At 41.4% G+C, this 26,077-nt stretch overlaps 5 protein-coding genes across 7 annotated transcripts; 3 read left to right on the top strand and 2 right to left on the bottom strand.

Moving 5' to 3' along the window:
• The first annotated feature begins 150 nt into the window (after positions 1-150).
• Positions 151-3,816, top strand: afg2b (AFG2 AAA ATPase homolog B). Its single transcript, XM_057013930.1, has 10 exons — positions 151-1,071; positions 1,152-1,337; positions 1,659-1,943; positions 2,021-2,206; positions 2,318-2,476; positions 2,587-2,796; positions 2,875-3,099; positions 3,177-3,311; positions 3,431-3,556; positions 3,659-3,816. Exons 1-10 carry the CDS (start codon positions 481-483, stop codon positions 3,794-3,796), a joined length of 2,241 nt encoding a protein of 746 aa, XP_056869910.1. The 5' UTR covers positions 151-480; the 3' UTR covers positions 3,797-3,816.
• Positions 3,817-5,016: 1,200 nt separating this feature from the next.
• On the top strand, positions 5,017-6,526 carry c2h15orf48 (chromosome 2 C15orf48 homolog). The gene is made up of 4 exons (XM_057014012.1): positions 5,017-5,279; positions 5,391-5,479; positions 5,612-5,672; positions 5,942-6,526. The coding sequence occupies exons 1-4, from the start codon at positions 5,241-5,243 to the stop codon at positions 6,008-6,010; spliced, it is 258 nt and encodes an 85-aa protein (XP_056869992.1). The 5' UTR covers positions 5,017-5,240; the 3' UTR covers positions 6,011-6,526.
• A 1,633-nt stretch (positions 6,527-8,159) lies between these two features.
• slc30a4 (solute carrier family 30 member 4) lies at positions 8,160-13,087 on the bottom strand. Its single transcript, XM_057013944.1, has 8 exons — positions 12,947-13,087; positions 12,153-12,689; positions 11,607-11,753; positions 10,901-11,054; positions 10,379-10,622; positions 10,127-10,232; positions 9,884-10,018; positions 8,160-9,119 (listed from the first exon to the last, which is right to left on the bottom strand). Exons 2-8 carry the CDS (start codon positions 12,547-12,549, stop codon positions 8,965-8,967), a joined length of 1,338 nt encoding a protein of 445 aa, XP_056869924.1. The 5' UTR covers positions 12,550-12,689; positions 12,947-13,087; the 3' UTR covers positions 8,160-8,964.
• bloc1s6 (biogenesis of lysosomal organelles complex-1, subunit 6, pallidin) lies at positions 13,003-15,966 on the top strand. Of its 2 annotated transcripts, none has more exons than XM_057013991.1 (6): positions 13,003-13,229; positions 13,479-13,565; positions 14,082-14,241; positions 14,615-14,702; positions 14,776-14,862; positions 14,947-15,966. In XM_057013991.1, the coding sequence occupies exons 2-6, from the start codon at positions 13,505-13,507 to the stop codon at positions 15,064-15,066; spliced, it is 516 nt and encodes a 171-aa protein (XP_056869971.1). In that variant the 5' UTR covers positions 13,003-13,229; positions 13,479-13,504; the 3' UTR covers positions 15,067-15,966. The 2 variants fall into 2 exon arrangements, with proteins under 2 accessions (XP_056869971.1, XP_056869980.1); XM_057014000.1 differs by having other exon boundaries at positions 13,101-13,229; positions 13,462-13,565.
• Positions 15,967-22,138: 6,172 nt separating this feature from the next.
• Positions 22,139-24,555, bottom strand: mibp2 (muscle-specific beta 1 integrin binding protein 2). 2 transcript variants are annotated; one of them, XM_057025381.1, is made up of 8 exons: positions 24,277-24,555; positions 23,661-23,751; positions 23,389-23,437; positions 23,005-23,188; positions 22,856-22,927; positions 22,658-22,764; positions 22,493-22,578; positions 22,139-22,408 (listed from the first exon to the last, which is right to left on the bottom strand). In XM_057025381.1, the coding sequence occupies exons 1-7, from the start codon at positions 24,300-24,302 to the stop codon at positions 22,493-22,495; spliced, it is 615 nt and encodes a 204-aa protein (XP_056881361.1). In that variant the 5' UTR covers positions 24,303-24,555; the 3' UTR covers positions 22,139-22,408. The 2 variants fall into 2 exon arrangements, with proteins under 2 accessions (XP_056881361.1, XP_056881362.1); XM_057025382.1 differs by lacking the exon at positions 23,389-23,437 and having other exon boundaries at positions 24,277-24,526.
• Between the last annotated feature and the right edge of the window lie 1,522 nt (positions 24,556-26,077).

Raw genomic sequence — 26,077 nt, 5'->3', positions numbered from 1 at the left:
ACGTCAAGGGAGGAAATAACTTTTTCAACTAAGGGTTGGACGATCATAACCATTTCCTGGCTTACCTCGGTCGTTAAAACACTATCGTTCACGTGATGGCTTTGGAAACATAAACAACGTAAATGAATACGATAAATATCAGTTCATATCATTTTTGTATAACAATAATTGGATATTCATGTTTCAAGTAAGCAAGCTGTATTCGCAGGAAAAGGCTTTTATTGGCCAACTCATTCTTTTAACAGCCACATGGGCGTTATAAACATTAGCCTCTTTTCTGTCGCTATTCAAAAAACGGGTACCATTTATCCCATACTGAAACGTAAATTTGGTATGCAACGATGTGGCAGCAGAGCTAAAACGGTATTTTTCACAGCTGAAAACGAACCTTTAGCAGCACTTAGCCTGGCTTAATGTAAGTGAAGTTAGCCTGTGTCCAACAAGTAACGTTGTCCTGTTGCCTGAGTGGCTCTTGTCAGGATGTCTGTGAGACTGCTGCCGGTGGATCCATCAGATCAAGGATCTCAGAGATGCAGGATGGGCCCGGCGTTGATGTCAGCGTTGGGTTTGAGTCTTGGCTCTCCTTTGCTGATCTCGTTCCCCCGTGGAAGTTGCTTGTGCACAGCTTGGCCACGGACAGACCTGGCCGAGGGTTTCCTGCAGACAGATCTTAAAGTTTCATCCCCCGGTCTGATGTCCCACCCTCCAACACAACTTCAAATGGATCATAGCAAGATCACGCCGGTAACCTGCTCCATCCTCAGATGTGTCAAGACAACTGTGATCGTCGGGAGCGTTGAATTTAAAAAACGCACCCCTTCACGCCTCATTCACGAGCTCGTTAAAGACATGCTGAAGGGTTTGTATGTGCAAACAACGTTTGTGGTAAACCTGGAGGATTTTGATACAGATATTAAATATGTTGTTATTGAGGACATCAAATCGGATTCTGTCAGTGGTGGATTAATTACCTCAAAAACGGGTTTAGAGATAGTTGGTATCCTGACTGCCCGGTACTACAACAGCCAGCTGCAGAACCAGAATATGGTCCCACTGGGGGGACTGGAGGAGGTTTGTGAATTAGTGTAATGGAATTATATGATCAGTGCTTCCAGCAGGGCAAATTTCATCTATTCCTTTCTCTGTTTCAGGTAAGTGCCTCCCTAAAGGAAATACTGCAGCTGCCTCTCCTCTATCCAGGCACATTGACCTCGCTTTGTGTGACATGTCCCAGGGGGGTGCTCCTTGTTGGTCCCCCAGGTGTTGGTAAGACTCAGCTGATCCACAAAGTGACGGGTGAGGTTGGAGCCAGCCTGGTGGTGACCAGAGGGCCAGAGGTAAAAACATCAATTCGCCTGTCAGAGAGCTACCAGCTTAATTAAAGCTGTTTGTCATACGGAAAGTGTGTTACACCAGTCTATTTTAGTGATTTACAATTTTATACTGTCACTTATGATTTTGCAAATTCATAAATAGTTCAGAAGCTGGTGAATGACAATCAAGTTCTTGTCGTCAAGGTAAAATACATGTCCATACATTAAAGACATTGAACACACACCGACCACCATTCCACCTGTTGCTGGACAGAGGTCGGGTCACTGTTGGGCAGATTCTTCCATTCGAGTCTTGTTGATGGACGGCGTAACTGCTTACTCCAGGTTGTGGGCTCACGGCCGGGTGAGAGTGAGGAGAAGCTGCGGGCTGTGTTTGAGCGTGCTCGATTTGCTGCAGAAGAGGGTCCCTGCGTGCTCTTCTTGGACGAGCTGGACTCCCTGTGTCCGAAGAGAACCAGCTCCTCAGCACCAGAGAATCGACTGGTTGCTCAGCTCCTGACGCTGATGGACGGCGTGGATCAGTCAGATCGCTTCCTGGTCGTAGGTGCCACCAATCGTCCGGACAGCTTAGACCCAGCACTGCGCAGGCCTGGAAGATTCGACAGAGAGGTACATCATAAAATCCAGTACATACACATGACCATCTGAAGGTGTTGTAGGTACTGAGATGAACCTGCTTCCTTAAGGTGATCATTGGCCCTCCAACCGTACAGCAGAGAAAGGCCATCTTGACTGTTCTGTGTGCCGGGATGCCTGTTTGTCCCAGTGTGGACATGGCAGAGCTTGCACAGCAGACGACTGGATACGTAGGAGCAGATCTTAGTGCTCTTTGTCGGGAAGCTGCAATGAACGCCATCAGGGAGGACAACAAGGTTGACACATCCTTAAAAACACAATGCAATCTTTTCCTCTGAGGAAATGTGTAGGCCCACCTCAATTTGCATGCAGCTCCACTCATCAATTGTTGCCTTGTTTTTCCACAGTATTTAAGAGAGCAGACCATAGGTATGAAACACTTCCAGGAGGCACTAAAGGTGGTGCTGCCTTCCTGTTTGCGGGGCAGCCTGGGCAGGACAGAACTTTCTCCGGTGTCCTGGGAGCAGATAGGAGGCCTGGATGAAGTCAAATTCAAACTACGACAGGTGACGAGTAACTTAATACCGGCGGTTTAATTGGAGAGTGTGCAATTCTGTGGCCCGGGCTAATGTCCTAATGGATTTATTGTTTATTTTTACATTAACTGAAATGAAAGAGTGTCGAGTGGCCCATGAGATATCCTGAGGCGTTTGTTCGAATGGGCCTGCACCGGCCTCGTGGCGTGCTGCTGTATGGACCCCCGGGTTGTGCAAAGACAACGCTCGTTAGGGCTGTGGCCTCCTCATCCCACTGTGCCTTCCTCTCTGTCAGTGGTGCTGACCTCTACTCACCCTATGTCGGAGACTCGGAGAAGGCCTTGGCGCAGGTTCTGTCTTCTCTCCTGTAAACTGTAAATCCACCCGCCTGTCTCAACCACTGACATGAAACCATTACCCCTCCACAGCTGTTTCACCAGGCCCGGGCCTGCGCTCCGTCCATCCTGTTCCTTGATGAGATCGACTCATTGATTAGCTCACGGTCCAGCGCTAATGGGGCTAACAGCGCGCACACACGCCTTCTGTCAGTGCTTCTGAATGAGATGGATGGAATTGGCTTGAAGACCGTAGAGAGGAGAGGAGCAAAGGTGCTGCAGGCAGAGGGAGTGGAGGAGGGTCACGCGCTGGAGAAGGTCAATCCTCTCGCTTCTCAAAGATCTGCCCATTAGTAATTGTCTCATTACGTCAGTGTATTTGTGGTGGTCAACAGATGGACCACCAAGAAGTCTGCAACAAAGATGTGATGGTGATAGCAGCCACAAACAGGCCTGAATGCTTAGACAGTGCCTTGCTCCGACCAGGCCGGCTTGACCACATTATCTACATCCCGCCACCTGACCAGCAGGTAAGTACATGTCTTCACAGTATACTGTTTTTTTTTAATGTCATATACACATTTGCTTTATTTTACTTGTATTTTTATTTGTTGTATTTTATTGAACTTTATTATTGATGTGGTTGCAGGCTCGGCTGTGCATCCTGAAGGTGTGTACAGAGTCGATGCCCCTTGGCCCAGATGTATGTCTGGAAGAGCTGGTGGAAAAAACAGAGCTTTACTCTGGAGCGGACCTACAAAATCTCTGCAAAGAGGTAGCAACAATGCAGAAATACTCCTGGTTATGGAGTACACAATATCACTGTAGCTCTCTACGAGAGAGAGTCTCTGGCTTTTAAACATGTTTTATTTTTTAGGCTGCTCTGTTGGCCCTTCAAGAGGAGAACTTGGAGGCTTCAGCCCTTAAACACAGATACTTCGTTCAGGCCCTCAGCAGAATGAGGCCCTCTCTTACTGAACAGCAAATCAACAGCTATCAGAAAACACCCAGATAATAAAGCACTTTTGGACAGACTGCTTTTTTGGGGGTTTTTTCCATTTACCTTTTGAACTACTGCAGTAGATTTGAATATTAACGCTTAAGAAGCGTCAACCTGTATCTAGCTTTGCTTTTATTCAAAACAACGTAATATTGTTACATTGCATTAAAACCATAGATGACTATGGAAAAATCAGAGTCGATACCTGTGGAAGTACATAATACAGGGCAAGTTTGAAAAAGAGACACTTGACTGTCTTGCAGGTTGTGTTGGGAGTTAATGGGAGCTGACAGGCCAGAGACAGTCACAATTTCTTTGGAATTGTCTGATCATTTTAATTCCATCAAATTTTGCCACTTCAAAGACTGCACCGTTTATCTAGTGTTTCTCTGTAATCTTAACTGTTAATTACAGTTTATATCCCATTTTGACAGTTGATATGCAGACTTTTTCTGCATGCAAGCTACTTATGAAATGACTGAGTCAAAATTACTTTTCTTTAGAAAACTATTGAGGATTTTTACAATTACAATCACATATGTTGCACAACACAACATAATTAAATATATTTTTTGCCATTGTGAAAAACTGGGACTTTAGTTCCTTTCTCTTGTGACCCAATTACATTTTAATCAGCAAATTTAATCCTCTACTAGTCTCTGGGCAAGTTTATTTTGTTTCTGTGGGTGTTTTGAACTTTGACCTTTATGACTTTGTTTTAAGTATTTAATGGCATTGGTCTGGAATACTACAGTTGATAATTAGCCTTTTGCCTAACGCTAGCACATTTACAGCAATATCCACAAACGTTTCTTGTAATTTAAAAATATCCCATTTTTGACAATTTCAGAAAGTCTAAATGTTTCTGGTCTACATAGCCAAATTAAACGCTACAACTAAAACATAAAGAGCCAATATGATTTTATTTTGAGGTTTCATGCATGCACGTTTGGTTTTTCCAGGTCTAATATTAAAACGTCCCATTAACAAGACATTTATCATGGTCATATATGTTTTAATATATTATTATTAAAAGAAAGTCAGTAAAGTGACGTTAATTATACTATTTTTGTGGTATTATGTTCCCGAACAACGAAATCATTTGTGTGTGCGTGTGTGTGTGTGCGTGTGTGTGTTAAAAGTGTACGTTCTATATCTGACCCCAAGGGGGCGCTGTATGTCGCCCAAAACGATATTGATCCTCATTAATGTGGATCTGAAATTGCGACCCGAGGCAGAATTTTACTGCAGGAAGTGATCTCTGTCTACGTGCTTTGTACCTCGTCTGCGCTTTCATCCATTTCACAGTGTTCTAACCGGATGTTGTGGCCAGACATTCGAAGGACTTTGCTCTCTCAACAGGTGAGACCTGCCACACGCAGCTGCATCTCGGACGCGCTGCCTTCATCCAATATCATTCTTGCTTTTTTCAAGCAGTTTGATATTTTGAATATTAGAGATGGCTGGATTTTTCCAAATGCTGAGGAAGAAGAAGGAGGTGAGGTTTTTTGTTTGTTTTTTGTTGTTTGTTTTTTTAATATATAGAATAAGATGAGCTGGATGTAAAATGCGTTTATAACAACGTCCTTAAAAAACATGTGCGTTGCAGCTGATCCCTCTGATAGGCTTCATGGCGTTTGCTGCAACAGGAGCCACCACCGCTGCTTTGTATTTTCTATTTACGAAACCTGATGTTATGTGAGTCATTTGTATTATTTTGTCCATTATTTATTACGTTCAATTAATTGTACCAGATGTATTATAGCTGGTAGACTTTGAGGTACAAATGCCCTCTACTGATGCAGAACTCTCATTCACATTCATTTTTAGCCTGAATAAGTCCTACAACCCAGAACCGTGGGAGAAGGTAGACCCATCAAAACCTCAGAAGGTAACAAGCCTTTACTAACAAATCATCATAGTTTATCACCTTTGGTTGTTTTTAAATGTACGACCAATATAAGACTGCGATTCATTCTCAAGCTGCTGTTTGCTGAGTCACTGCACAAGAAAATATGATCATATCAGTCTGTTTTTATGGGTGATCATATTTGTATGAGGAACGGGCAATCTCCCTCCTTGCTTTCAGTTTTATTATGTGTAATTCTTGCATATTTGAATAACAAGGAACTTAAGTGAATTTCCTTCCATTTCTGGCAGCTCCTCACTATTAATCAACAGTGGAAACCAGTGGAGGAGCTGGAGCTCGTGAAGAAACTCACCAAATGAAGCCCGAATAGAAGGAAAGGAAGGCAGTCAGCTGCTGTCTCCTTGTCTGCCCCTCATCAGTCTAACAGAATCCTTTCTGCACCAACTAGAATGATTTAACACTCAGTGTGCGGAAACGCTTCTGCTCCACTGGTGGGGTTTCACCCTGGACTGTAAATATCCACCTCAAGGTCGTCCATCTGCAAAGGTCTCAACTTGAAAACCACCGTCTCTATAGTATATTCATGTGTGTGTCAAGCAGCAGCCTCTTAAAAATGTGAACACACTAGAAATGTGTGAAAATGTGTTTCTGTTCATAAATTAGTGTGAACAACAACTGTTTTCAAACCTTTCTGTAAGAAGAAAAACAAACGTGTGATTTCAGTTTTGAATCAATCTCAAACAGATTAGGTTTAATATTCTCAAATTCTGGAAATTACGATGGCTTTGTTGACAGAAAGGAGAGCAGATGCTAACCTGTTTTTCAGGCTTTGCTGTGTGTTGGAAATGTCATTAAACCTGATGAAGAGTGCAGAATCAGCTACCCGCCTGTACAGTAATGCAATATGCAAATGATCGACATAAAAGATATCCAGGGGTGCACGAGGGTAAAAGTAAAAGTAAAGATAGAAATGAGGCTCAGAAAACAGGAAGGAAAGTAAAACTGAGCCAACAAAAGCACAAAAAGGTTTGAATATAAAGCATTAAAGAGAAAGTAACAAAGGCTATAAAAGACTGATTCCCAGAACGACAACAATAAAGTGAGCCACAGTAAAGCTGTAATATAAAAAGTTTAAAAGGATAACATCACATGTCAAGTCAGGCCATCTCACAGGTTAAAAAAGGGGCAAATTGTGTTTTTTAGGCCCTTTTTCTTGTTTCTTTCATTAACGCTGAAGTTCAACTTCTATCATGATGAGCAGAAGGTGAATCTAAAAGCACTGAATCAGCACTCAGGGAGCCATGCAGACACCTGCAGCGGGGTGATGGCCGCATCAGCCTGCCTCTTCAACCATTTCCACAGTTTACAGCTATTAAGACACTAGATTGGGGTTAAACTAATGATTATTAAAGCTGAGTGTGGTCAGGTGAGTGAACAGACGCTCAGTGTCTGAGTGCTTCTGTGCTTCATTGTGCTTCCCTTGTGGAGATAAATGATTTCATTAATAATGAATGTGAAAGACTGAACCACACCAAGATGACAGTGTTGGGTGTGTCTGCACGCAGCAGGCCAGTTGGTTTTACTTCCTTCTATGTTTCTCACTTATTTACTCTTAACTTCTATCTGGATTTTCCTGTATCTTGAATCGAGAAATTTAACTGTAATAGTTTTGACTCAAATTTAATGTGATGCCAGAGACACACACCAGTCAAAGTGTGTGCGACCCCAGAGTTTAGCCATAGAAACATTTAGACAAAGGAGGAAGGTGTGTGAAGTGTGGACGTGACCGTCTGAGACCAGAGACCACGTGACTGGGATATGAGTAAAGCACAGAAATGGAATTCCCCGCCTGCCATCAGTTGATTAACTCATGCAGGAAGTGACCTCTCCTGACCAGCTTTCACTTTAAATAATGTACCTGAGAGCATAACAGGACTGGAACCGATGCCTGCTGAGGTTAGACAAGGACGCAGCGCATCAGGTGGATGTTCTAAAGTAAACTCTTGACTTGACTGCGACCCGCAGAGACACTCTCTCACTTTTGGTTTAGTGGCTTTCTGTTGAGCCGGATGTTGCCTGGAAACCGAGACGCTCCCTGTTTGCATGTAACCAATGATAAACTTTGGACGTGTTAATGTTCAGTCCAGTTTTGTGTAAAATATACATTTTCATAATGTCACAAATATAAAACACTGTTCCAGCTTTTAACCCTTAAAAAAAAAAATCAAACCTGCCTTTGAGATTTAATTTAAAATCTATTCATATTCTATTCATATTCAAATTCACACATTCAAAACATGATATAATTCCCCCATAATGCGACACAATTGATTAGAACTGAACAATTAATACCAAATTATTCCAAACGGAAAAATGTTAAATGTTCGTTAAACGACGCCGCCTAGCGTTGAAGTGGGAAAGTGTCCCTAAATGGAAAAAGATAGGAACAAACCAGGTCACCAACTAATAAGATTTATGGAGATAGATTTAACCATAACAATAAAAACATCCAGAGTGATTGAAAATTTTATTACAAAGAAAAACAGCAATCCAGCAACTGATTGTTCTTGATGATTAACATCAGCATATAAAGAAAGAAAAGAAAATTACAACAGGTAATTTTTAACACATAATTCCTGATGGGTTTGTGTGCTTGTTTTCAATGAAATGTTGAGGTTGTTTGGCTCCGACCATGCTGGTGTCATTCCAGCCACCACCGCACTCACAATCACACTTATGGTTGTCAAATAATTAAGACACGGAAGAGAATAAAGGTGTTTAAAGTGTTTTTAGTCCACATGTTGGTCAGTAATACTTTCAGAGACTTTGGCTGAAAAATGGTGATGTTTATGTAACATCTAAAGCATCACAATAACACTTCCTCCTCCAATTCTTCCTCACATTATAAACTGTACTTAATGAATTCCTTATTAGGATAATACACACTTTAACAGACATCAAATGTAGAAGCAACAACAAAAAAAGAAAATTACAACTGTCCAAAAAAATAAGTGCATTGAATAAATCAAAGCATAACATAAAAAGTTACTGACTGAAATAGGCTTTCATGGTGAATTAAGAGGTCTTTTTTTTTTTTTTTTTTTTTTTTTTTTTTAAATTTTACATACCTTTAACTCCTCTCCCAAAAACTTTGAAGCACAGGAGCAGAATTGAGCTGCATTAATTAGAAATGTGCCTCTGCAGCTTTCTGTCAGCACGCCACACTTCACAAACATCCTGCACATTCAGCCGGGCCCTCTCCCACCACCATCTGCTTCCTGCACTGCACAAGTCAGTCACTTCCAGTCTGTCTTCAGGCCACAGACTGACGGCAGTTATCACAGGAGTGTTCCAGCCTCTCTCGGTACGTCTGGACCTGTACGGTGCACCGGCTCAGACCGTGAGTGCGCATGAGGAGATGGCGAGCCTTGGATTGAACGTCCTCCCATTTGTTGCCACTAGAGGGCCCTATGAACGCAAAAATAACGGCAGATAAAACTTCAGTTACACCACCTTTATACCGGCAATCTCCATAAATGTTTATCTTTTAAAGGGACAATTAACGCACAACATTAATGGCCATCAGAAACGTGGCCTATTATCATCATCAAGGTTTATACTTTGGAGATATAACAGGGAAAAGGTGTGTTATGGAATCTTTCTCTTTAGTGAGATAAGTATTAACCTTAGATGTTGATTCATTACGCCTGTACTTTTCTAACGCAAAACATTGTCTGGAATGCTTCGATGTAACGCTGACACAATCACAAAGTGTAGAATACCAGAAACAGGTTCAACGTGTCACAGATAGCAGACACGCAACGGGTGCAGAAGAAAGAGAAGTCACAAAAGGTTGGTCATAATTAGAGCATATATAGATACTGATATACGTAAATATAGGAGGTAGATTTAATTACCTTTCATATAAAACAACTATTTTGGAATACACTTAACTAATTTCTAGAAAATGTCTGTTATCTTGTAGGCCGGTAAAGATAGATTTTACAATGCTGTTTTCCAAACAGACAAAAACAGTCTGTAAATGATTAATAAAGCAGCCACATGTCCCACTTGGATTAATGGGAAATACCACTGAAAATAATAAAAATAATAATAATGATAATGTATAATTTCTGTTGAATTATTTCATTTAGATTGTGTATTTTCATCCGCTTCACTCAAATACATTTTCCAATAGTTTTCTATTTAGGAATCTAATGTTATTTTCTTACTAAGCTGTAGATGCACTAAGGCTGCAGTCTTGTCAGTCGTCAGCGCCCAGACATTCAGCTCGACCACTGCTTGGACGTCGTCCAGCTTCAGAAGATCCTCTTTGATTTGCAGAGTGTCCAGGTGCCTGGGAACACCTGACAGAATGGAGGGAAATTGTAGGTATCATCAGTATCATAATTATTCATCTAAATGAGTCTAAACAGCCGGTATAAACATCCAGAACCCGAATACCAAGGACTTACCCTCGAGAACAATAACCACTGTGTCACGGATGATACGGACTGTTGTCACGAGAACCAGAATGGAAAAGACGTAGGTGCAGATGGGATCCGCCAACTTTAACTCCGGCTGTGAAATCAAAAGCTTAAATCACATCTGAATGAAGCCATTCTATTTAATTAATGTACTAATTTCAATATAATAACCTCATAAAATATAGGGTTCATAAAACTAGGATGAATGTGTGTCTAATAATCCTTAAAATGGCAGGATACCTTAAAACGGACCACATAGGCAGCTATAAGCACCCCGACACTCTGGAAAAGGTCACCCAGAGCATGGATGAAGGCAGCTCTCACAGCCAGGCTGCCGTGTTGCTTCTGCGTGGTTTCTGGTGAACCCGAAGCACCGTGAGAGTGGCCGTGGCCACGAGAGTGAGAGTGACCATGGCCATGAGCATGAGAGTGACCGTGGCCGTGTGAGTGGAGATGGCCATCTTGGTTTAACAGGAAACCCATGCTAAAGAGGTAAAACAAAGAGAAACTCTTCACAAAGGACTCATGTGTGTGTTCTTTAGAGGAAACAGGATTTTACAGTCCAAGGCCTGAACAGCTTAAACACAGGAGCGCCTGCTTTAAAACACTTTTAACCCAAGCTTTGCCAGCAAAGTCACACAGTAATTTGGCAAATTGACGACTACTGCGGTCCCACAGCAGTTTGGTATCATCATACATGGATGTCAGCACTGAGGCTTTAAGCTCTCAACTGTAGCCCTCTAACAGTTGCTTTTCACTTACACGATGTTGACAGCCACCCCTACAGCTGCAGTGATGAGCATGACGTCTCCATCGATGTCAAAGTCTTGGCTTACTGTCCGTAGCACAGCTTCGTAGACCAATACGGCCGTGAGAATGTAGATGAGTGCAACACTGAGGACTGCAGATATCACCTCTAGAACAACAAAAGGATTACAAAGCAGTGATAAGCACCTTTATAGCTAATGGAAGGACCTGATATAAAGCTATATATGACCAAAATATCGGCGACATTTAAAAATGATTAGTCTGTGACAAAAAAACATTCTTTCTGCTGAACTGAGTCATAACAAAATGTGTCCACTCAGTTCTTTCTATCAGGCTTTTAGGTTTTCTCCCCGTGGGAGTCCCCATGGCAAATTCAACAAAACAAATAACATGTTACAAGTCTTTATTTCCAAACATGCTATTCCAGTTTCACTTTAAACATAATTGTAAGTGTGGCTTAAGGTAAAATATGGAAAATAGCATCTGATATGTGTTTTTGTAGTTTTCAGTAATATCAATGCAGTTAATAATCAGGCAGCACTTTATGGTTCTATAGACATCTTTACTGGCACAAACAGCAAATTTACAGTTTAAATAATGAAAATAAGAGTGAAATAACACATGCATTAACAATCATTTCAGTAAAGGAAAACTGGGTCAATGAGGGGGTGTGTAAAGGCCCCTGAAACCAGGGACTTACCGAGGCGATGCAGTCCAAAAGTGAATCTCTTGGTCGGTGGTTTGTTGGAGAGCCAAAGGGCCAACAGAGAAAACAAAATTCCCACCACATCCGTTAGCATGTGCACAGCATCAGTCATAATAGCCAAGCTGTTTGACACATAACCACCTGTAAACAAAACAAAACGTGGATGATGAAGAAAACGTTTCTGGAATTAAAATTGATAGACATAATAAAACCACATCATCATCAGAGTTCCTAAAGGTGTCATTTAAACCAGGCTGAAAACACTCTTTACTTTGGCAGCGTCTGCGTAGGTTGTATTCAAATATATTAATCTAATCCCGGGATCAACTGGGTTAAGTGAGCACTATTGTTTCCTGTCCGAGGTGTAAAACTGCAGGAAAACCTGCCGAATGCCGATGCTTTATTATCTATTCCTTTTAAACTTAAATGCACAGTTCAAACAGTTTTGAAGCCCTCACCGTCTCTGGGGGAAATTGGTCCTAAGGTTTCGTTGTACCAGCGTACACATATCATCAAGATGCTCATTCTTCATGTACCTACCTATAATTTCCGCCGTCATGAAAAGCAAATACAGCACAGCTGCAATCACAAGCTTCTTCATGACCTTTTTGTTTTTCATCATCTCCCTCCTCTTGGTACAGTTGTCGCAAGGGTGCGTATTTGACCCAGAACTGCTGCCCATACTGGAAGACTCGATCAGGGAATCATCATCATCGGTCACTACCAGCGTGTTCACCGCCACCCCGTTGGCCGATGCTCCGGCAGCAAAGCCTGATGTCTCTCCAGACACAACCACCTTAAGGTGGTTAAATCTGGGAGGTTCATCCTCCACCAGTTCGTCGGAGAAATCAATTGGAGTAGTGTCATTAAGGTCCAGGCCGGCTGGATCCCTCCTGAAGGTGGACCGCACTTTGTTGAAAAGGTTCGCAGCTGACATCTTAAATAACGGCGAGGGAAATGTTATATCCACTGATTTTCAGTCTGGAGTTAAAGCTTAAAATCTCCTGAGATGATGGTTCGCATTGTTGAAGAAGTGCTGGTTTGGAAAGTTGGATTTTTTTTTTTTTCATTCAGGACCTGGAGGACAGTAACAGGGAAAAGTGTGAGAACAACGATGTAAACTAAGCACAAACACACCTAACAATGTCACCCGGCCGTCCGTGCCTTTATACGATGAAGGCAGGTCAAAAACACTCCCACATGACCTGATAAAGTTTGAGTTCCTGACAGATTCGTGCTAGCATGCAAAGGTTAGCTTTCGCGACATGTCAGCTCGCGACAACAGAATAAAAACTTTAAGCGTGGCAAATGTTTTGAACACGATGTCAACATACCTCTCAATAGTTGTCTAATGCGTCACAAACTTTAAACGTTTTATCATCAGGGCTGTCATGGTAAAATAAGTTAAATGTTAGACCCATAACCCTCCTCACTGCACCCCGGAAGTTGTACTGCGACGCTTGGGTCCGGTCGCAGTCACGTGCTTACACACGAGGAATCACATGACCTGTTTTCCTCAGACGCAACAGCAAATCTCAACGTTTTAACTGTTGCCTCCTTTGACATTTTCATCAAACATATTTCAAGTACTCACGTCGGCATTTAAACTACGAACAGGTAAGATCGCTTTGACTGAAGCAAATCGTACAAAGTACGCGGAGCTGCAGCTGCTAATATGTCAGATGCAAATCAAGTGGTACATCAAGTTAGCAACACACTTCCTCAATGTTTGCCCAGCTAATTCTATCAAGAACTTATCTTTTGTCTGTGTATAATGTGAAAGTTTTTTTTATTTCATTTTTTTGTGAATGACTGACCATTTCCATCGTTTGGTTGTTGCATCGTTTGATGTTTTGGGAAACACAGTTTGGGGTTAGACGGAAGTTGTGCACATGGAGGTCGAGGGGATGGAATGTCCACCTTCGTCCCAGAGTGAAATGCCACACATTGAAGGTATGTCTGCTAAGAATAAGATGTTTACTCGGCTACATCTTCACATATGTTCTAAACTTGCCCAGCGGCTCTTAAAGAATAAATGCATAACTAAATAGGAATAAATCAACATCATACTACAAAAGCACACCACTAAAACCAATAAATCCTAACCCTTGCAACATTTCCTGAATAAGCGATTCTGTGCATGTGTGGTTGTGTATTCAAAGTTAATGCTACTGAATATCACAACTGTTTCAGTGATGCAACAGCTTTGTGTCAGGAGCACAAATGTGCTTCTTGCATTTGCTTGTATGTTCCACCTTTTTAAAAAAAAAAAAAAAATATATATATATATATGCATATGCTTTTCAGAATTCCTTTTTAAGGGAATTTGCAATTCGTAAAAGTGTTGTTTTATGAATTTCTGTTTGTTTTCAGGATTTCTTTCCAAGAATAAAAATAAATCTGTTACTAATATTATAACAGTACTCTTTGGCTAAATAAATATAGAATATAGCAAATATGGCTTGACAGATTTGCAGTTAAGCCAGCCGGACGTGCAGCAGCAGGAAGAAACAACTTGTGCAGAGGATGTGTGTGTGGATAAGGAGACCGTGGCCAAACTGACTGAAGGCTTACTTGCTCACTATCTACCTGACCTACAGCAGTCCAAAGGAACCCTCCATGAGCTCACGTGAGTCCTGCCTGGTGCACAGCCATCATACAGTGACTAAGCAGTTTCCTAACAGTATAATTACTGTTTTATCAGGGTTGTATTGATTAAGGCTTGCTTTTTAACCTTCTTTGTCTGAATAAAATAAGTGGTCATTGTGTTCATTTATATGATTGAACTGAATCATTTAAGTCTGTTTTTTATTTGGACGCAAGGTCAACAGGTAGATCAGAGCCAGCCAAAAGAAGATGTTTATTTTACAGGGGTGTTGGCTCAACGGGTGTGCGTGAATGAATGCCACTTCTTGAATGCTTAAACTCCCATAGGGAAATAAAATGTATTTTGACACGGACGGTTTCAGTCTGTGTTAATTTTACGTTTCTGACTCAACCAGACAAAATCAGCTTATCTTGTTAGACACTCTGGACCAAGAAGTCACCAAATTCAGAGAGTTTAATGCCTTACTGGACCTCAATTCACTGGTATGTGGGACTCCCATTTGTACTTATTATAGAAGCAACTAGCAGGGTTTCTAATTGGTTGTGTTGCATATAGTTCACAGAAGCAAAGGTGTACCACAATAAACTGGTCAACATAAGAAAAGAGATGATCACCATCCATGAAAAAACAACTAAACTAAAGGTATCTCAGACATTTTGATGTATCATTAGCTCAGGAGTTTGTCGCTGAATGCCGTTTTTAAACTATTGTGACTGTTTTCCCAAGAAAAGAGCCTTGAAACTACAGCATCAGAAGCAGAAGGAGTTTCTGGAGAAGGAGCAGCAACGTGAGAAGGAGCTGGAGAGAGAACGACAGCTTATCGCCAAACCTGCAAAACGAAACTAGCACACCCCCCTTATTCACTGGTCTAATGAACAAACACGTGGTTTTGCATGTTTTAGCCTGTTTATTACATACTGTACATTGCTACAGACGTGTCGATTTTTGATAATGTTTGGGGCCTCCTGCCTTTATTTGTATGAATACCGTTTCGCATTCGAAGGCCAGATGCAGCCATTTTCCCAGGCCAGAGCACATGCAGCCCATGACGCAGCGAACTTTGATCATATCAGTACAATCCGGTCTGAGCACATTTCTGGAAGTTCTTTATCATTATTGATCTTTTGCATTGATCTGTTGAGTAGTTTTGTCTGCTTTCATTTGTTTTGCGATCTTTTACAATCACAAGGACAGTGATTGCACCACTACAATAGATGATTAACTTTCTCTTGTTTTTTTTTTAATGAATGCTTTGCCGTCTGCATCAGCTGGCTTTGTGTTTGACCTTGTTTTTATATGACCAGCAACGTTCCATTGAACTTTTGAACTTTGCTCTTGGTTTACTACCAGTTAACATCATTAAATGTCACATTTTCAACAACATACAAAACGTTATATTGGCAAGACAAAAACATTAAACAGCATTTTATTTATAAACACTTAATGACCTGTTCACCTTGGGCTACAGAGTGATCAGACCTATAATAAGACTCAATTATTGATGAACTAAAGATGCACTAAATCATAAAATACTGTTATCTTTTAATTGTCAACCTCAAACAAAAACAAAAACAGTCGAGCACGTGCCTGATGAATGAAGACATAAAATCATTTTATTGCCAACAGAGCTGAGGAACAATGTACCTGCTGTCTTTTTGAACTGAAGTGTAATCTGTGTATATCTTTCAGGGCTCCGTGCCCTGCTAGTGTTGAATGTAATAAAAACGGCATTTGGTTTGAAAATCACATTTATGATCTGACTGTTAGTGTGGAGAGTGCACGTGTCTCCAACGTCAGCAACTGTGAATTTGTCACATTGTCCGACTGAGAGGCTTCTAGCACCATTAAACCTTTATCGGTAAAATGACTTATTTTTAACATTGTCTACGAAGGATTCATGATGAGGGAGACACGGTGCTTTTTGAAACATTCTTATGTTAATTGTAGTTTGCATAAAGTCAGATTATGTAGCCTGTATGCTCTTGCAAGCTTCTGTGAAATGCCAACTTTAATGATTCATGACACAATCGTGTGACCTGATTCAAACATTCACGTTTTGGAACAAACCTTCAGACATGAACTTTCATAATGAACCATAAGCAGATTTAGGACAGGGCGTTGCAGGGACAGCAGAAGATAAACAGCAAGTTAGATATGATTGAAGATCTTTGTTGCTTTACAGTACAAAGTTGATTCTTTAAGGTTGTCATGCTAAACACTCAATAAATGGTGTCAAATGGTTTCTCATATATATAGATTTATATATTTTTTTAAAAAAAATCTCTTCCTCGCCCTCCTGGGCGGTGCCTCCTTCCTTCAGACTCGGGTCCTCTACCAGAGGCCTGGGAGTCTGAGGGTTCTGCGCAGGATCTTCTGGACAGAGATATCTGGTGTGGTTCCTGGTATCTGTTGGAGCCATCTACTCAGCTTGGGTGTTACTGCCCCTAGTGTCCCCATCACCACTGTTGCCTTCATCCCCCACATTCTCTCCATCTCCTCCTTCAGCCCTTGGTACTTCTCCAGCTTCTCGTGTTCCTTCTTCCTTATGTTGCTATCACATCCTCATATATATATATATATATATGAGGATGTGTCCATATATTCAATTTGCTCATTTCAAGAGCTTTAGTCATTCTGAGTGAATTAAAACCTCAGGTATAAAAGATGGAAATGTGATTCTTTTTGTAGGGTGGTGCATGCTCAGTCTGTTGGGGGCCAAGCTGCGAAGCAAAGGGTTCTCAGTTCAAGCTCCAGTGTGGAAAAAACATGGAATTTGTTGTGGTAGTAGGTCAAGGTCCCAGAAGCTTCAGAGCACTGCTGAGGTACCCTTAAGCAAGATTCCAAACCCACAAATGCTCACATAGAGCCCTGTCTGTATGTGCACTCTCCTCCTAACACTGAAAGGGATAAAGAAGATGAGATTTAATATTTTTTGAAACACTCAGTCAGCGGTCGGCGTCGTATCCTCATCATCATCTTCATCAAGTCTCCTCTTCTCCTGTGTTGCAACAAACACTGGAGTCTGGACCGTCGTTAAACGTCTCTGTCCACCAGGTGTCAGCAGAGACCAGGTTTACAGGTCACCTCAATGTCAGAGCTGAAGCTCATGTGCGCGTTATTTCATTCATTAGGTGATGCTGCAAATGTGGTTAGTGCTTCCAGACAACAAGTCATTGTGTCAAATATGCAAAAGGAAAAAAGAAGACAAATATTGAACATGTTATATCCATGTGATTGGAGATTTTACAAATATGAGAGAAAATGCAGGTTAGATCGTGTTTCTTTACATCATAATCTCTGACAGATCACCTGGATCCCTGCTGTATTGTTCATCATGGTGCACATATATATTCTGACCTTTGACCTCGTTTCCTCGTAACTCCCATTAGACCTTAAATTACCACAGACTTGGTAAACATTGGACAGATGCCTTCGATTGTGCCTTGTCTAGCACATTTCACAGGCCATTGTCACATCCACATCCCAGGAATCAGGAATCTGTTGACAATCTGGGTTACATTCCTCGCTCTACCAACACAAACATGTGCCAGCTCCACCCCCATCAAATTCATATAAAATTCTAATTTTATAGCTTCAACAACAGCTACAAACACAGTCAGAAAACCAAAAGGGCTTGGCCCACTCCCACCCAGTCTCTCTAAAGGGAGGAAGCTGCACCACAGTGTGGTCATGGAGGGGTCCTCACTGAGGCAGTGGGGCCAGATGAGGGCCTTGATTCTGGCTTTTGCTGAACATCTAAATGAAGGAGTTCTATGTTTAAAACTTTTGCAACAGTAATTGTTGTTAGTTTTGTTGATTTCTCTAAAACTGGGTCAGTACATTGAAACAGCAAAAACAAAACGGGTCTGCTAAGGTGAGGCTGGTGCAGGACCCATTTCTATATCAAACATTTTTGGGAGTTTTTTACTCCCTGTCTGAATTATTTGCACATATTTCCATTCATAACAATACTTCAATACTAGATTTTTAGCACAGTTTAAAAAACTTCAAATTCAGGTATTTATTTAAATCATGTAGGTGACTAAAGTCACTTCAGATACTCTAAAAAGTCCTTCAAATAATTTATTCATTTTATTACTTAAATTATTCATGCATTTATGTTCTGTCATCTCTCACCAGATGAATCTGCTCTTCATGAGCATTTGGGTGGAATGATATCATTTCTCTCCAGGAGGAGAGGGCGCCGGGGCATCCAGACAGCTCAGAGAAGCAGCAGTTTCCGAGGCTGGGCCTGTTCCTCCGAGCGTTTGGTTTTTTAGTTTGTGTCCACTTTTAGAAACTTGGCCCTGAGGGAAAAACAGAAAGCCTGTGTGCCAAAGCCACAAGTGAGTGGCTGACACGGAGCGAGACCTGCAGATGAAGCTGTCTTGCATGTGGCCTTCCTGTCTGAGTAAATAGTGATTCAGACGGGTGAAGAGTGGGAGGCTGCGGTCTGTTCCTGCCTGGCACGGCCATGGCCGCTCCCAGACGCACCATAACAGGATATGGCCCTCAGGCCCACACCGATGACAGTTGCATCATGTTATTATTTCTGTCAGGTTTGGCTGTTTGGCCCCTGCGGTGTTATTCCTGCACATTAGATCCATACGAAGGGCTGGACTGGAGGGTCTGCTCAACAGATCTATGTGGCAAGTGACTGGCCTTATTTTTCCTTCCCATCCAGTATTATGTAACTTCATACGCTTTATATGTCTGAATAAGTGGACATGGAGAACATTTGTAATTAGGTTTCTGTGACTCAGCAGCAGAGTAACTGAACATAACAGTTTACAGAGTAACCACCACATATTCTCAAAACAATAGTTTTAAATTTCAACATTGTACACACTTGGGCATCTTTAAATATACTTTCATTTTAGAGCATTTCTAGCTCATTAGCATCTATTTGAGAACTGTGTATTTAGGTGTTATTAGGTTGTCTGGCTGCCATCACCTGAGGCAGTTGGAACTATTTTGGCATGTCTGGACTTCCCTGCTGGCTACCACAGAGCAGATAAACATTTGGCCCTCCTTGAACTCTGGTGTGAACTCTGTGGGCTTCAAAAGTACAGTTTTTATGCTCTGCACAGGAATGTGGACGTGCAAATTACGAGTGCAAGTGTTTTTATTTTGTACTGCGAAGGAGCGATTAAGTGAACACGTTCTACTGAAGATGATTCCCAACCTTTTTGCGCTCCATCATTTGGCCACCAAGAGATTACAAAAGGATTCAAAGAACAAAAACAATTGTCCGGCTTCATGGGAAAGAAACTCCCTGTCCTTCTGAAACATCAGATTTGTCTCAGTACACCCTCTAACAAACATGAGGACATCAGAAATGTGATGAGAGACAAAACTAGATGATGTTTTTGTAAACAGGTGGCTGCGGCCTACTACGTCTGTGGGAATGTCGGTGAAGACAACAGTGTCTGGACAGCAGACAAAATGGATTTTTCCACAGCATCTGTAGGTGTTTCCGGGACTTGGATAGTTTTTATTAGTATATATTGGTTATGACTGACCACAGCTGTCAGGAAACGTGTACGTTAAGTTCATTGGTGGAACACAAAACTGATTTTAAGTTATTTATTTTTGTATGACCTCAAAGGTAGCCTGAGGATGTAAAGGTCAGGAGGTCAGTTCCAACAGAAAGCTATTAGACTGATTGGATATAGATTGGTGCAAATTCAGTTTCCTAAGTCATTAAAACAGAACTCGCTTGTTAAACCTTATGAGCAGATCACTGTTAAACGGTATTAAATATGTAATCAAAACTGATTTTTTTTTTAAAATGATACTTTTCCTCATTTAAATGATCCAGATGCTTCTTGTGTTGCAGCAACAGCTGTGGATTTTTACGTGCCCGAAACCATTCACGGACGGAATGTACGTGTTGGTGTTGTGTCTGCGCGGTTCCACTCATGGCAACGTCAAAAGTGTGGCATTAGCGGCGCCACTCATTGCTGTCACATCCTGAGGATTCTCAAGCAAGACCCACGCGTACGTTGGAAGAAAATGTCATAAAAGGGTTTATAGTGCAAACGACTGCTCTTAGACTCCAATAAAGGGTGTAACTATAGAAACTTTGAAGCTGTGGGGGAGGGAAATGAAGATTTGATTAAGAGAATGTGCCCTGGCTCCTTTTTTGTTTTGGTTGGCTGGTTAGAAAAAGAAAACAGGAGTAAATATATTAAAAGACACACGAGCGAGACAAGGAAACTGGTTCCAGACAAGTGGCCACAAAATCACAGTCACTTGCCCAAGGGTTAGTGGGGATGGAGATGTGATAAACCAGACCTTAACTCTATGAATTTAGAGGTCTGAACGGAGGATTTATGGACTTGTTGACTTGGAGGCGACCAAAGCAGCTGCTTTTGGATGCACTTGGACGAGGTGCTGCACAGTGATGTACATAAGAAAACACAGCTGTGCACACACACTCATCATGTCATGTGTGAAAATAAAGCTGCAGGATTGCTGCAAAGGTCATATCAGAAGACGTTGCCCCCAAATAAGTCCATCCTTATCTATCCATCCACGATCATCTGAAGTCACTGAGTTTACCTTATCCTGCCTATCCCCAAAGAAAGAAAATGTTTTCATCAAGAATCTTTCACATTCCATGCTGTCCACAACTCCTCTGTCACATTCCTGCCCAGATGTAGAGGTACGGTTCAGTCAAACTCACGCAACCAAGATATATGAGTAATTTAGCCGAGTGCTGTTGTTAAGCACAATTTGGGGAGTCTGCGTTTTTAAAACCCCCGCAGCATTCTGGAGGCAAATGCCAGTTTATTTTTAGTGAGGTGGCAAAAGCAATACATATATAGCTAATGTGTGACATCCACAGACATTTAAGTTCCCAGTCTACTGTAGAAACACATAAATATTCATTCAGATCTCAGCACAGATGACCTGTTTTTGAGCACCAAAACCGACTAAAGTGCTGAAATATTGGTGGATTTCTGGTGCTTAATAAGGCAGTAAGGTCGAGTCTTTACCTATTGAACGCTCTTCTTCGCAGCTCTGCTGGTGTTCTCAGTCAAATTAAACATCAACCAAACAATAACGACCGTGAGTACACGGGAAGTTTGTTGTAATTCAGTGGAAATTTATGTCAAAAAGTAACTGGAGGCCATTAAACTTCAGCCATAAACTGCAACGTATTTTGTGAGCGTGTGGTAAAAAAAGAGTGGGTGAAAGTTTATGAGTCAGATGTTCTGCATGCGTGTCGGTGGTCGTGCATTACGAGCCAGTTTGCACTTTAAATGTTCCAACATGTGCTCTCGCCCTGACGTCCATCTGTCCTGCGTGCAGCGTCACATCAACACTTGTGTTTTGTTTCATCCACAAGGCAGAAATTCAGCTTTGGGAGAGCCGTTTAAACCATCCGAATGGTGCACCTCTGAAAATAAATATCGCCGTTTGTTTGTAAAGGCAGCTCAAGTGAATGTGGGCCGATGAATACAGAAAAGTACACACACAGAAAAGTCTTTTTGTTCACTGAGCCAGAAAGCTGAGCAACCGAGCTCTGCGTCACGAGATTACTCATTTCCATGTGTTTCTGCAGCTTATTTAACAGAAAATAAGCATTAATGCTCAGAACAGGTGTGTTCAACCGAGTGTGCTTCGCAAGGGTCTAGTTTTGTCAAACAGGTGGCGGGAAAAATGACACCTGACTGCAACTATAAAGGTCGTCATAAAGTTGCACCTTTTTATCAGCAACACTAGCTGTTGCCTCAGAGGAAAGATAGTGAAAGCTGCTTCACTTAGCAGGTGTCTGGGCAGCTATGTGTGTAGAGGGCTAAATATACTCCCAATGTGGACCTTTTGGGACATTTCTGAGGGTTTTTTCCCCACATCTCAGTGTAAATGCTGGAGGAGGCAGCAGCGTGTGAATAATCACATAAGCAAGATCTGGATGGAGGAGATCATTTATTGACACAAGCATCTAAGTGCAGTTGTTTTCTGAACACATCCTTTGATTCTCTTTGGAGTGTGGGCTGTAACAAAGCAATAAATATGGTTGATATAAAAATCATGCCAGCATTGGATGCCAGAAGTTAGAATTGAACATTTTCATAAATATCATAGCAGTTTGGTAAATGAGCTGCCAGGTAGAAACTTAAGGCAAGGCATTTGTCTGCTTGCAAGCTGAGTATATCTTCCTCTGATCCAATTCAATCATCTGAAATGAAAAGAAGAAACTAATTCAGAAACTCGCATTTGTAAAGGAACATTTGTCAATGAGGCGCTCCGGTGTTTGGTGTACCTATAGAGACTTCTGGATGTTGTTCAGGACGTCACTATAGACAAAGTTGAACAGCTGCTCCTTTGACTTGGTTCCATCTAGCTGCACTATAAAAGCACAAAAAGGGTTTTAATTAGGGAAGGAATTAAATATGACATTTGAATGCAAATATTGATGCTGACTTACAGACATCTACATCTGATTCCTCCATGATGTCCTTGTGTTTCAGGTACATAGGCCAGACGTGGCCATCGAACAGGCCGGGCGGGTCTGGAACTGTGTAGTTTCTTGAGCTGCAAAGAGGCGCAACAGCGGAACTTAAATATATTTAAGGCTGAATCAGCAGACTACTGCGGAAACACTGTGTACGAATAGGGAAATTACCTCCTCCTCTTTTTGCATTCTTCATATGGGATGGAAATGAAGTAGCGCTGATTCAACACGTCGATCAAAGGCCTGCAGGGGACAGACAAACTAACTTGGTGCTGTCTTCTTTGACGCTACAGTGAAATGTAAAGACCACACAATCTTACCTGTGGGTGTAAAGCAGGAAGCCTTCCACAATAAGGATATGAGTTTTCTCATCATCCTTATGGTCAGACTTTGGCATGATCTCCAGGGTGTTATTAACGCCGTGAGACTTCTCAAACTTCACTGGGTTCTCCAACCATGCGTAGATCGTACTCATCATGGCGTCCATGTCCAAAGCCGTGATAACTGAAGCGCAGCGCCGGAGGGAGGAGGATGGAAAGGAGAAAAAAAATGTAGAAAACCGGAGGGAGCAAATAAACATGTTTAGCGTTTAGATTTAACGGTACTGCATGCAGAATACAAATGATTACATTCCAGCAGGAACAGACAGACAACAAAATAAAGCACACATACTCACAAACCCTTTCATAAAAACCCAGGCTTACCATCGTACTGCTTAAAGCCATCTTCACCAACTTCAATCTGATCTTGTGGCTGAAACATACATTGATGAGATGTACCTGTGTACATTCCATTCATGCTCTGTGAGCTTTTTTCCCCCGCTCTCTCTTTTTTCCTCGCTTGTTTGTTTTAACACACTAGATTTCCTGCATCTAGTAAAAACAAGCATTGCTGTTAACCTCCTGATCTGCACTAGAAGGGAATCCCTTTTTGTCAGCTGTCTCCCGAGTTTAATGAAGCACAAGTTGTGACTCACCTTGAAGAAGTCATCCTGGTGAACCACACAACAGTTGGGCAGGTTCTTGATGAGTCTGTTGGTGAGGGTGGTTTTCCCTCCATTGGTAACGCTGCAAGGAACAAAGCATGAAAGGACTGACTTACGGATGACACCACTCGCCCGGAAGAGTAAAAATCAGAGCAAGCTGAATAATTTACATTTGTTTAATTAAAAAAACAACCATATTAGATGTGTAATTATGCATTTATAGGGATAAACATTCCTAGTTTCATACATATTGCATCTACTTGACTACAGTTTTATGAACAGAAACAAATATATATATTAATGATTATAATAATAATAGCAAAATTTGTTGGGACTTGAGTGAATATTTATTAGCAGCAAAGCCACGTCTATTACGCCGTAATAATTATTGCTTTTGCTGACAACAAGGCAAAGTCGTTGACACTATGTCAATGCGATTCTTGATATATTTTCAACACCAGCGGAGGGCTTTCGACCAAAAATACGAAGCACTGAATGAGCGCATGTTGCGGCCAGCCACTCCACGTGTGCCGAGCTGTGCAGGGCCTAGCAGCTAACTTAGCTTAGCCTGTTTTAGCTTCCGCCCATTCATACGGCAGCCACTTACCCGCCGATGCCGATGATGTACTTCATGTTTGGAGATGGTCGAAGATCGTAAAAAAAATAAAGTTTGGAAATTTCAAAACGTCAATAAACCAGCAACCCAGTGATCGGACGGGAATAAAGCTTCAAAAGAGAAGGTTGCAGCAGGAAACGTCAACTACTTGTCGCCTCCATGGCACTTGTGTTCGGTGAGTAAGAGCAGAGACGAGCTGTCACCTGGACGCAGTCTTCCACCGAGAGAGGAAGTGGAGCCTCGAGCAACTTCTACACATACTGGAGACAGCGGCGCGATTGGCTATTTAAACACCTCGCGCGACACGCACATGCCAGATTGACCAATCAGGAGCGACCAAAACCGCAGCTCCCGCCCACCCTCCAAAATATGTTAGTTTTGACGCTATAAACGTCATCGAGCACATACTACAGCCATTTTATGCACTGTTATAATTTCGGAAAGCTATACTATACTAATGGAAAAAAAAACAAGTAGTTCAATTCGGGGATCATAAAGTATTTGTGATTAGTTAATAACATTACCTAACAAAACCGTGATTATATGTGTATAACCATGATCAAACGTTATAACACCCGTTACTATACGTATACTACTTTATTCAACCCGGCTCTTTATTTGCTAGAAATACTAAAGAAATCATACTGTAAAGTAACATCTCAAATTTACGCTTTCCCCTCACATTGTCAACTTTTGATGGTTTGAAAGTGTTAAAACACGGGGAAGATAAGATTTTTAAAAAAAACATAAAATGAGTGATTCACTGTTTATTAATATTTTCTATCTATGACCGCGAGTTAGCAGAAAAGAGAGCACATCTTCGTGAAGATGTCGCTGCATTGTTTAATGTGACAGCCCTAAATCCGTCTCACTATTTTGACTAGAAACCTCCTAAAAAGTGACAGAGTTTCCTGAGGTTAAACCAAAACATTACCTAAGCAACCCTCCAAAACCTCAACTATGAGTAGGAAGCAGCAACATGTGCAGGGCGGGTTGGCTTGGAATAGTTTTATTCATAACTCACTCTGTCCATTTTCTGGAGTGTTTATATTGAATTATTTTCACACCTGTTGCAAAATTTTGTACACCATTCCTTTAAATAGCCTATTTCACTCTTCCAGTCTGCTAGATTCTGCTTTATTCATCCAATTGCTGCTTTCATTCCAGCAATATGATTTGAATTTTACCCCTATCATTAAGTCACAAAAATCCTTAAAATCTAATACAGGGTAAACTGTGTATTACATAATATTTAAAATGCCATTCTGTGTGTGTGTGTGGGGGGGGGGGGGGGGGGGGGGGGTTATTTTCTAAAACGACTATGTATTTTTCTCTTCTTGATACTGCCGTTTGTGACGTTCCAGGAATCCTCACGTGTGCGTGTCTGCTCTTGGAAATATTGTTTCATGGTCAAGGGTAAATCAGAATGTGACTCCTTTCAACAAATGGCATAATTCATGGTCATCATCATCATCAATCAATTTTACATTGACCTTTAACAGGACAATTCTTTTTTGTAAGTACAGCCTGCAGGTGACCAGCAGTGTGCTCACAAGATTTCATTTCATTAATACTCCTTTCACCATGTGCTTTTCTTCTTATCCTCATTCTGATCTTGTGTTCCACCTAAATTTTACAGTTGTCACATTTCTATCATCATGCATTCTTTACAACTTATCTTTCTGTTTCCACAAATGTCACATTTAATGCATGACAGGAGTTCGTTTACACCGAATTAGAACAAAAGTTCTAATCTTTTTCATAGAGTGTATTTATTTAATAAAAGTGTCTG

Source organism: Takifugu flavidus, chromosome 2, assembly GCF_003711565.1.
Source record: "Takifugu flavidus isolate HTHZ2018 chromosome 2, ASM371156v2, whole genome shotgun sequence".
Classification (NCBI taxonomy): domain Eukaryota; kingdom Metazoa; phylum Chordata; class Actinopteri; order Tetraodontiformes; family Tetraodontidae; genus Takifugu; species Takifugu flavidus.
Note: the sequence above shows the minus strand (reverse complement) of the source record. Positions and strands in the feature narration are given on the sequence as shown.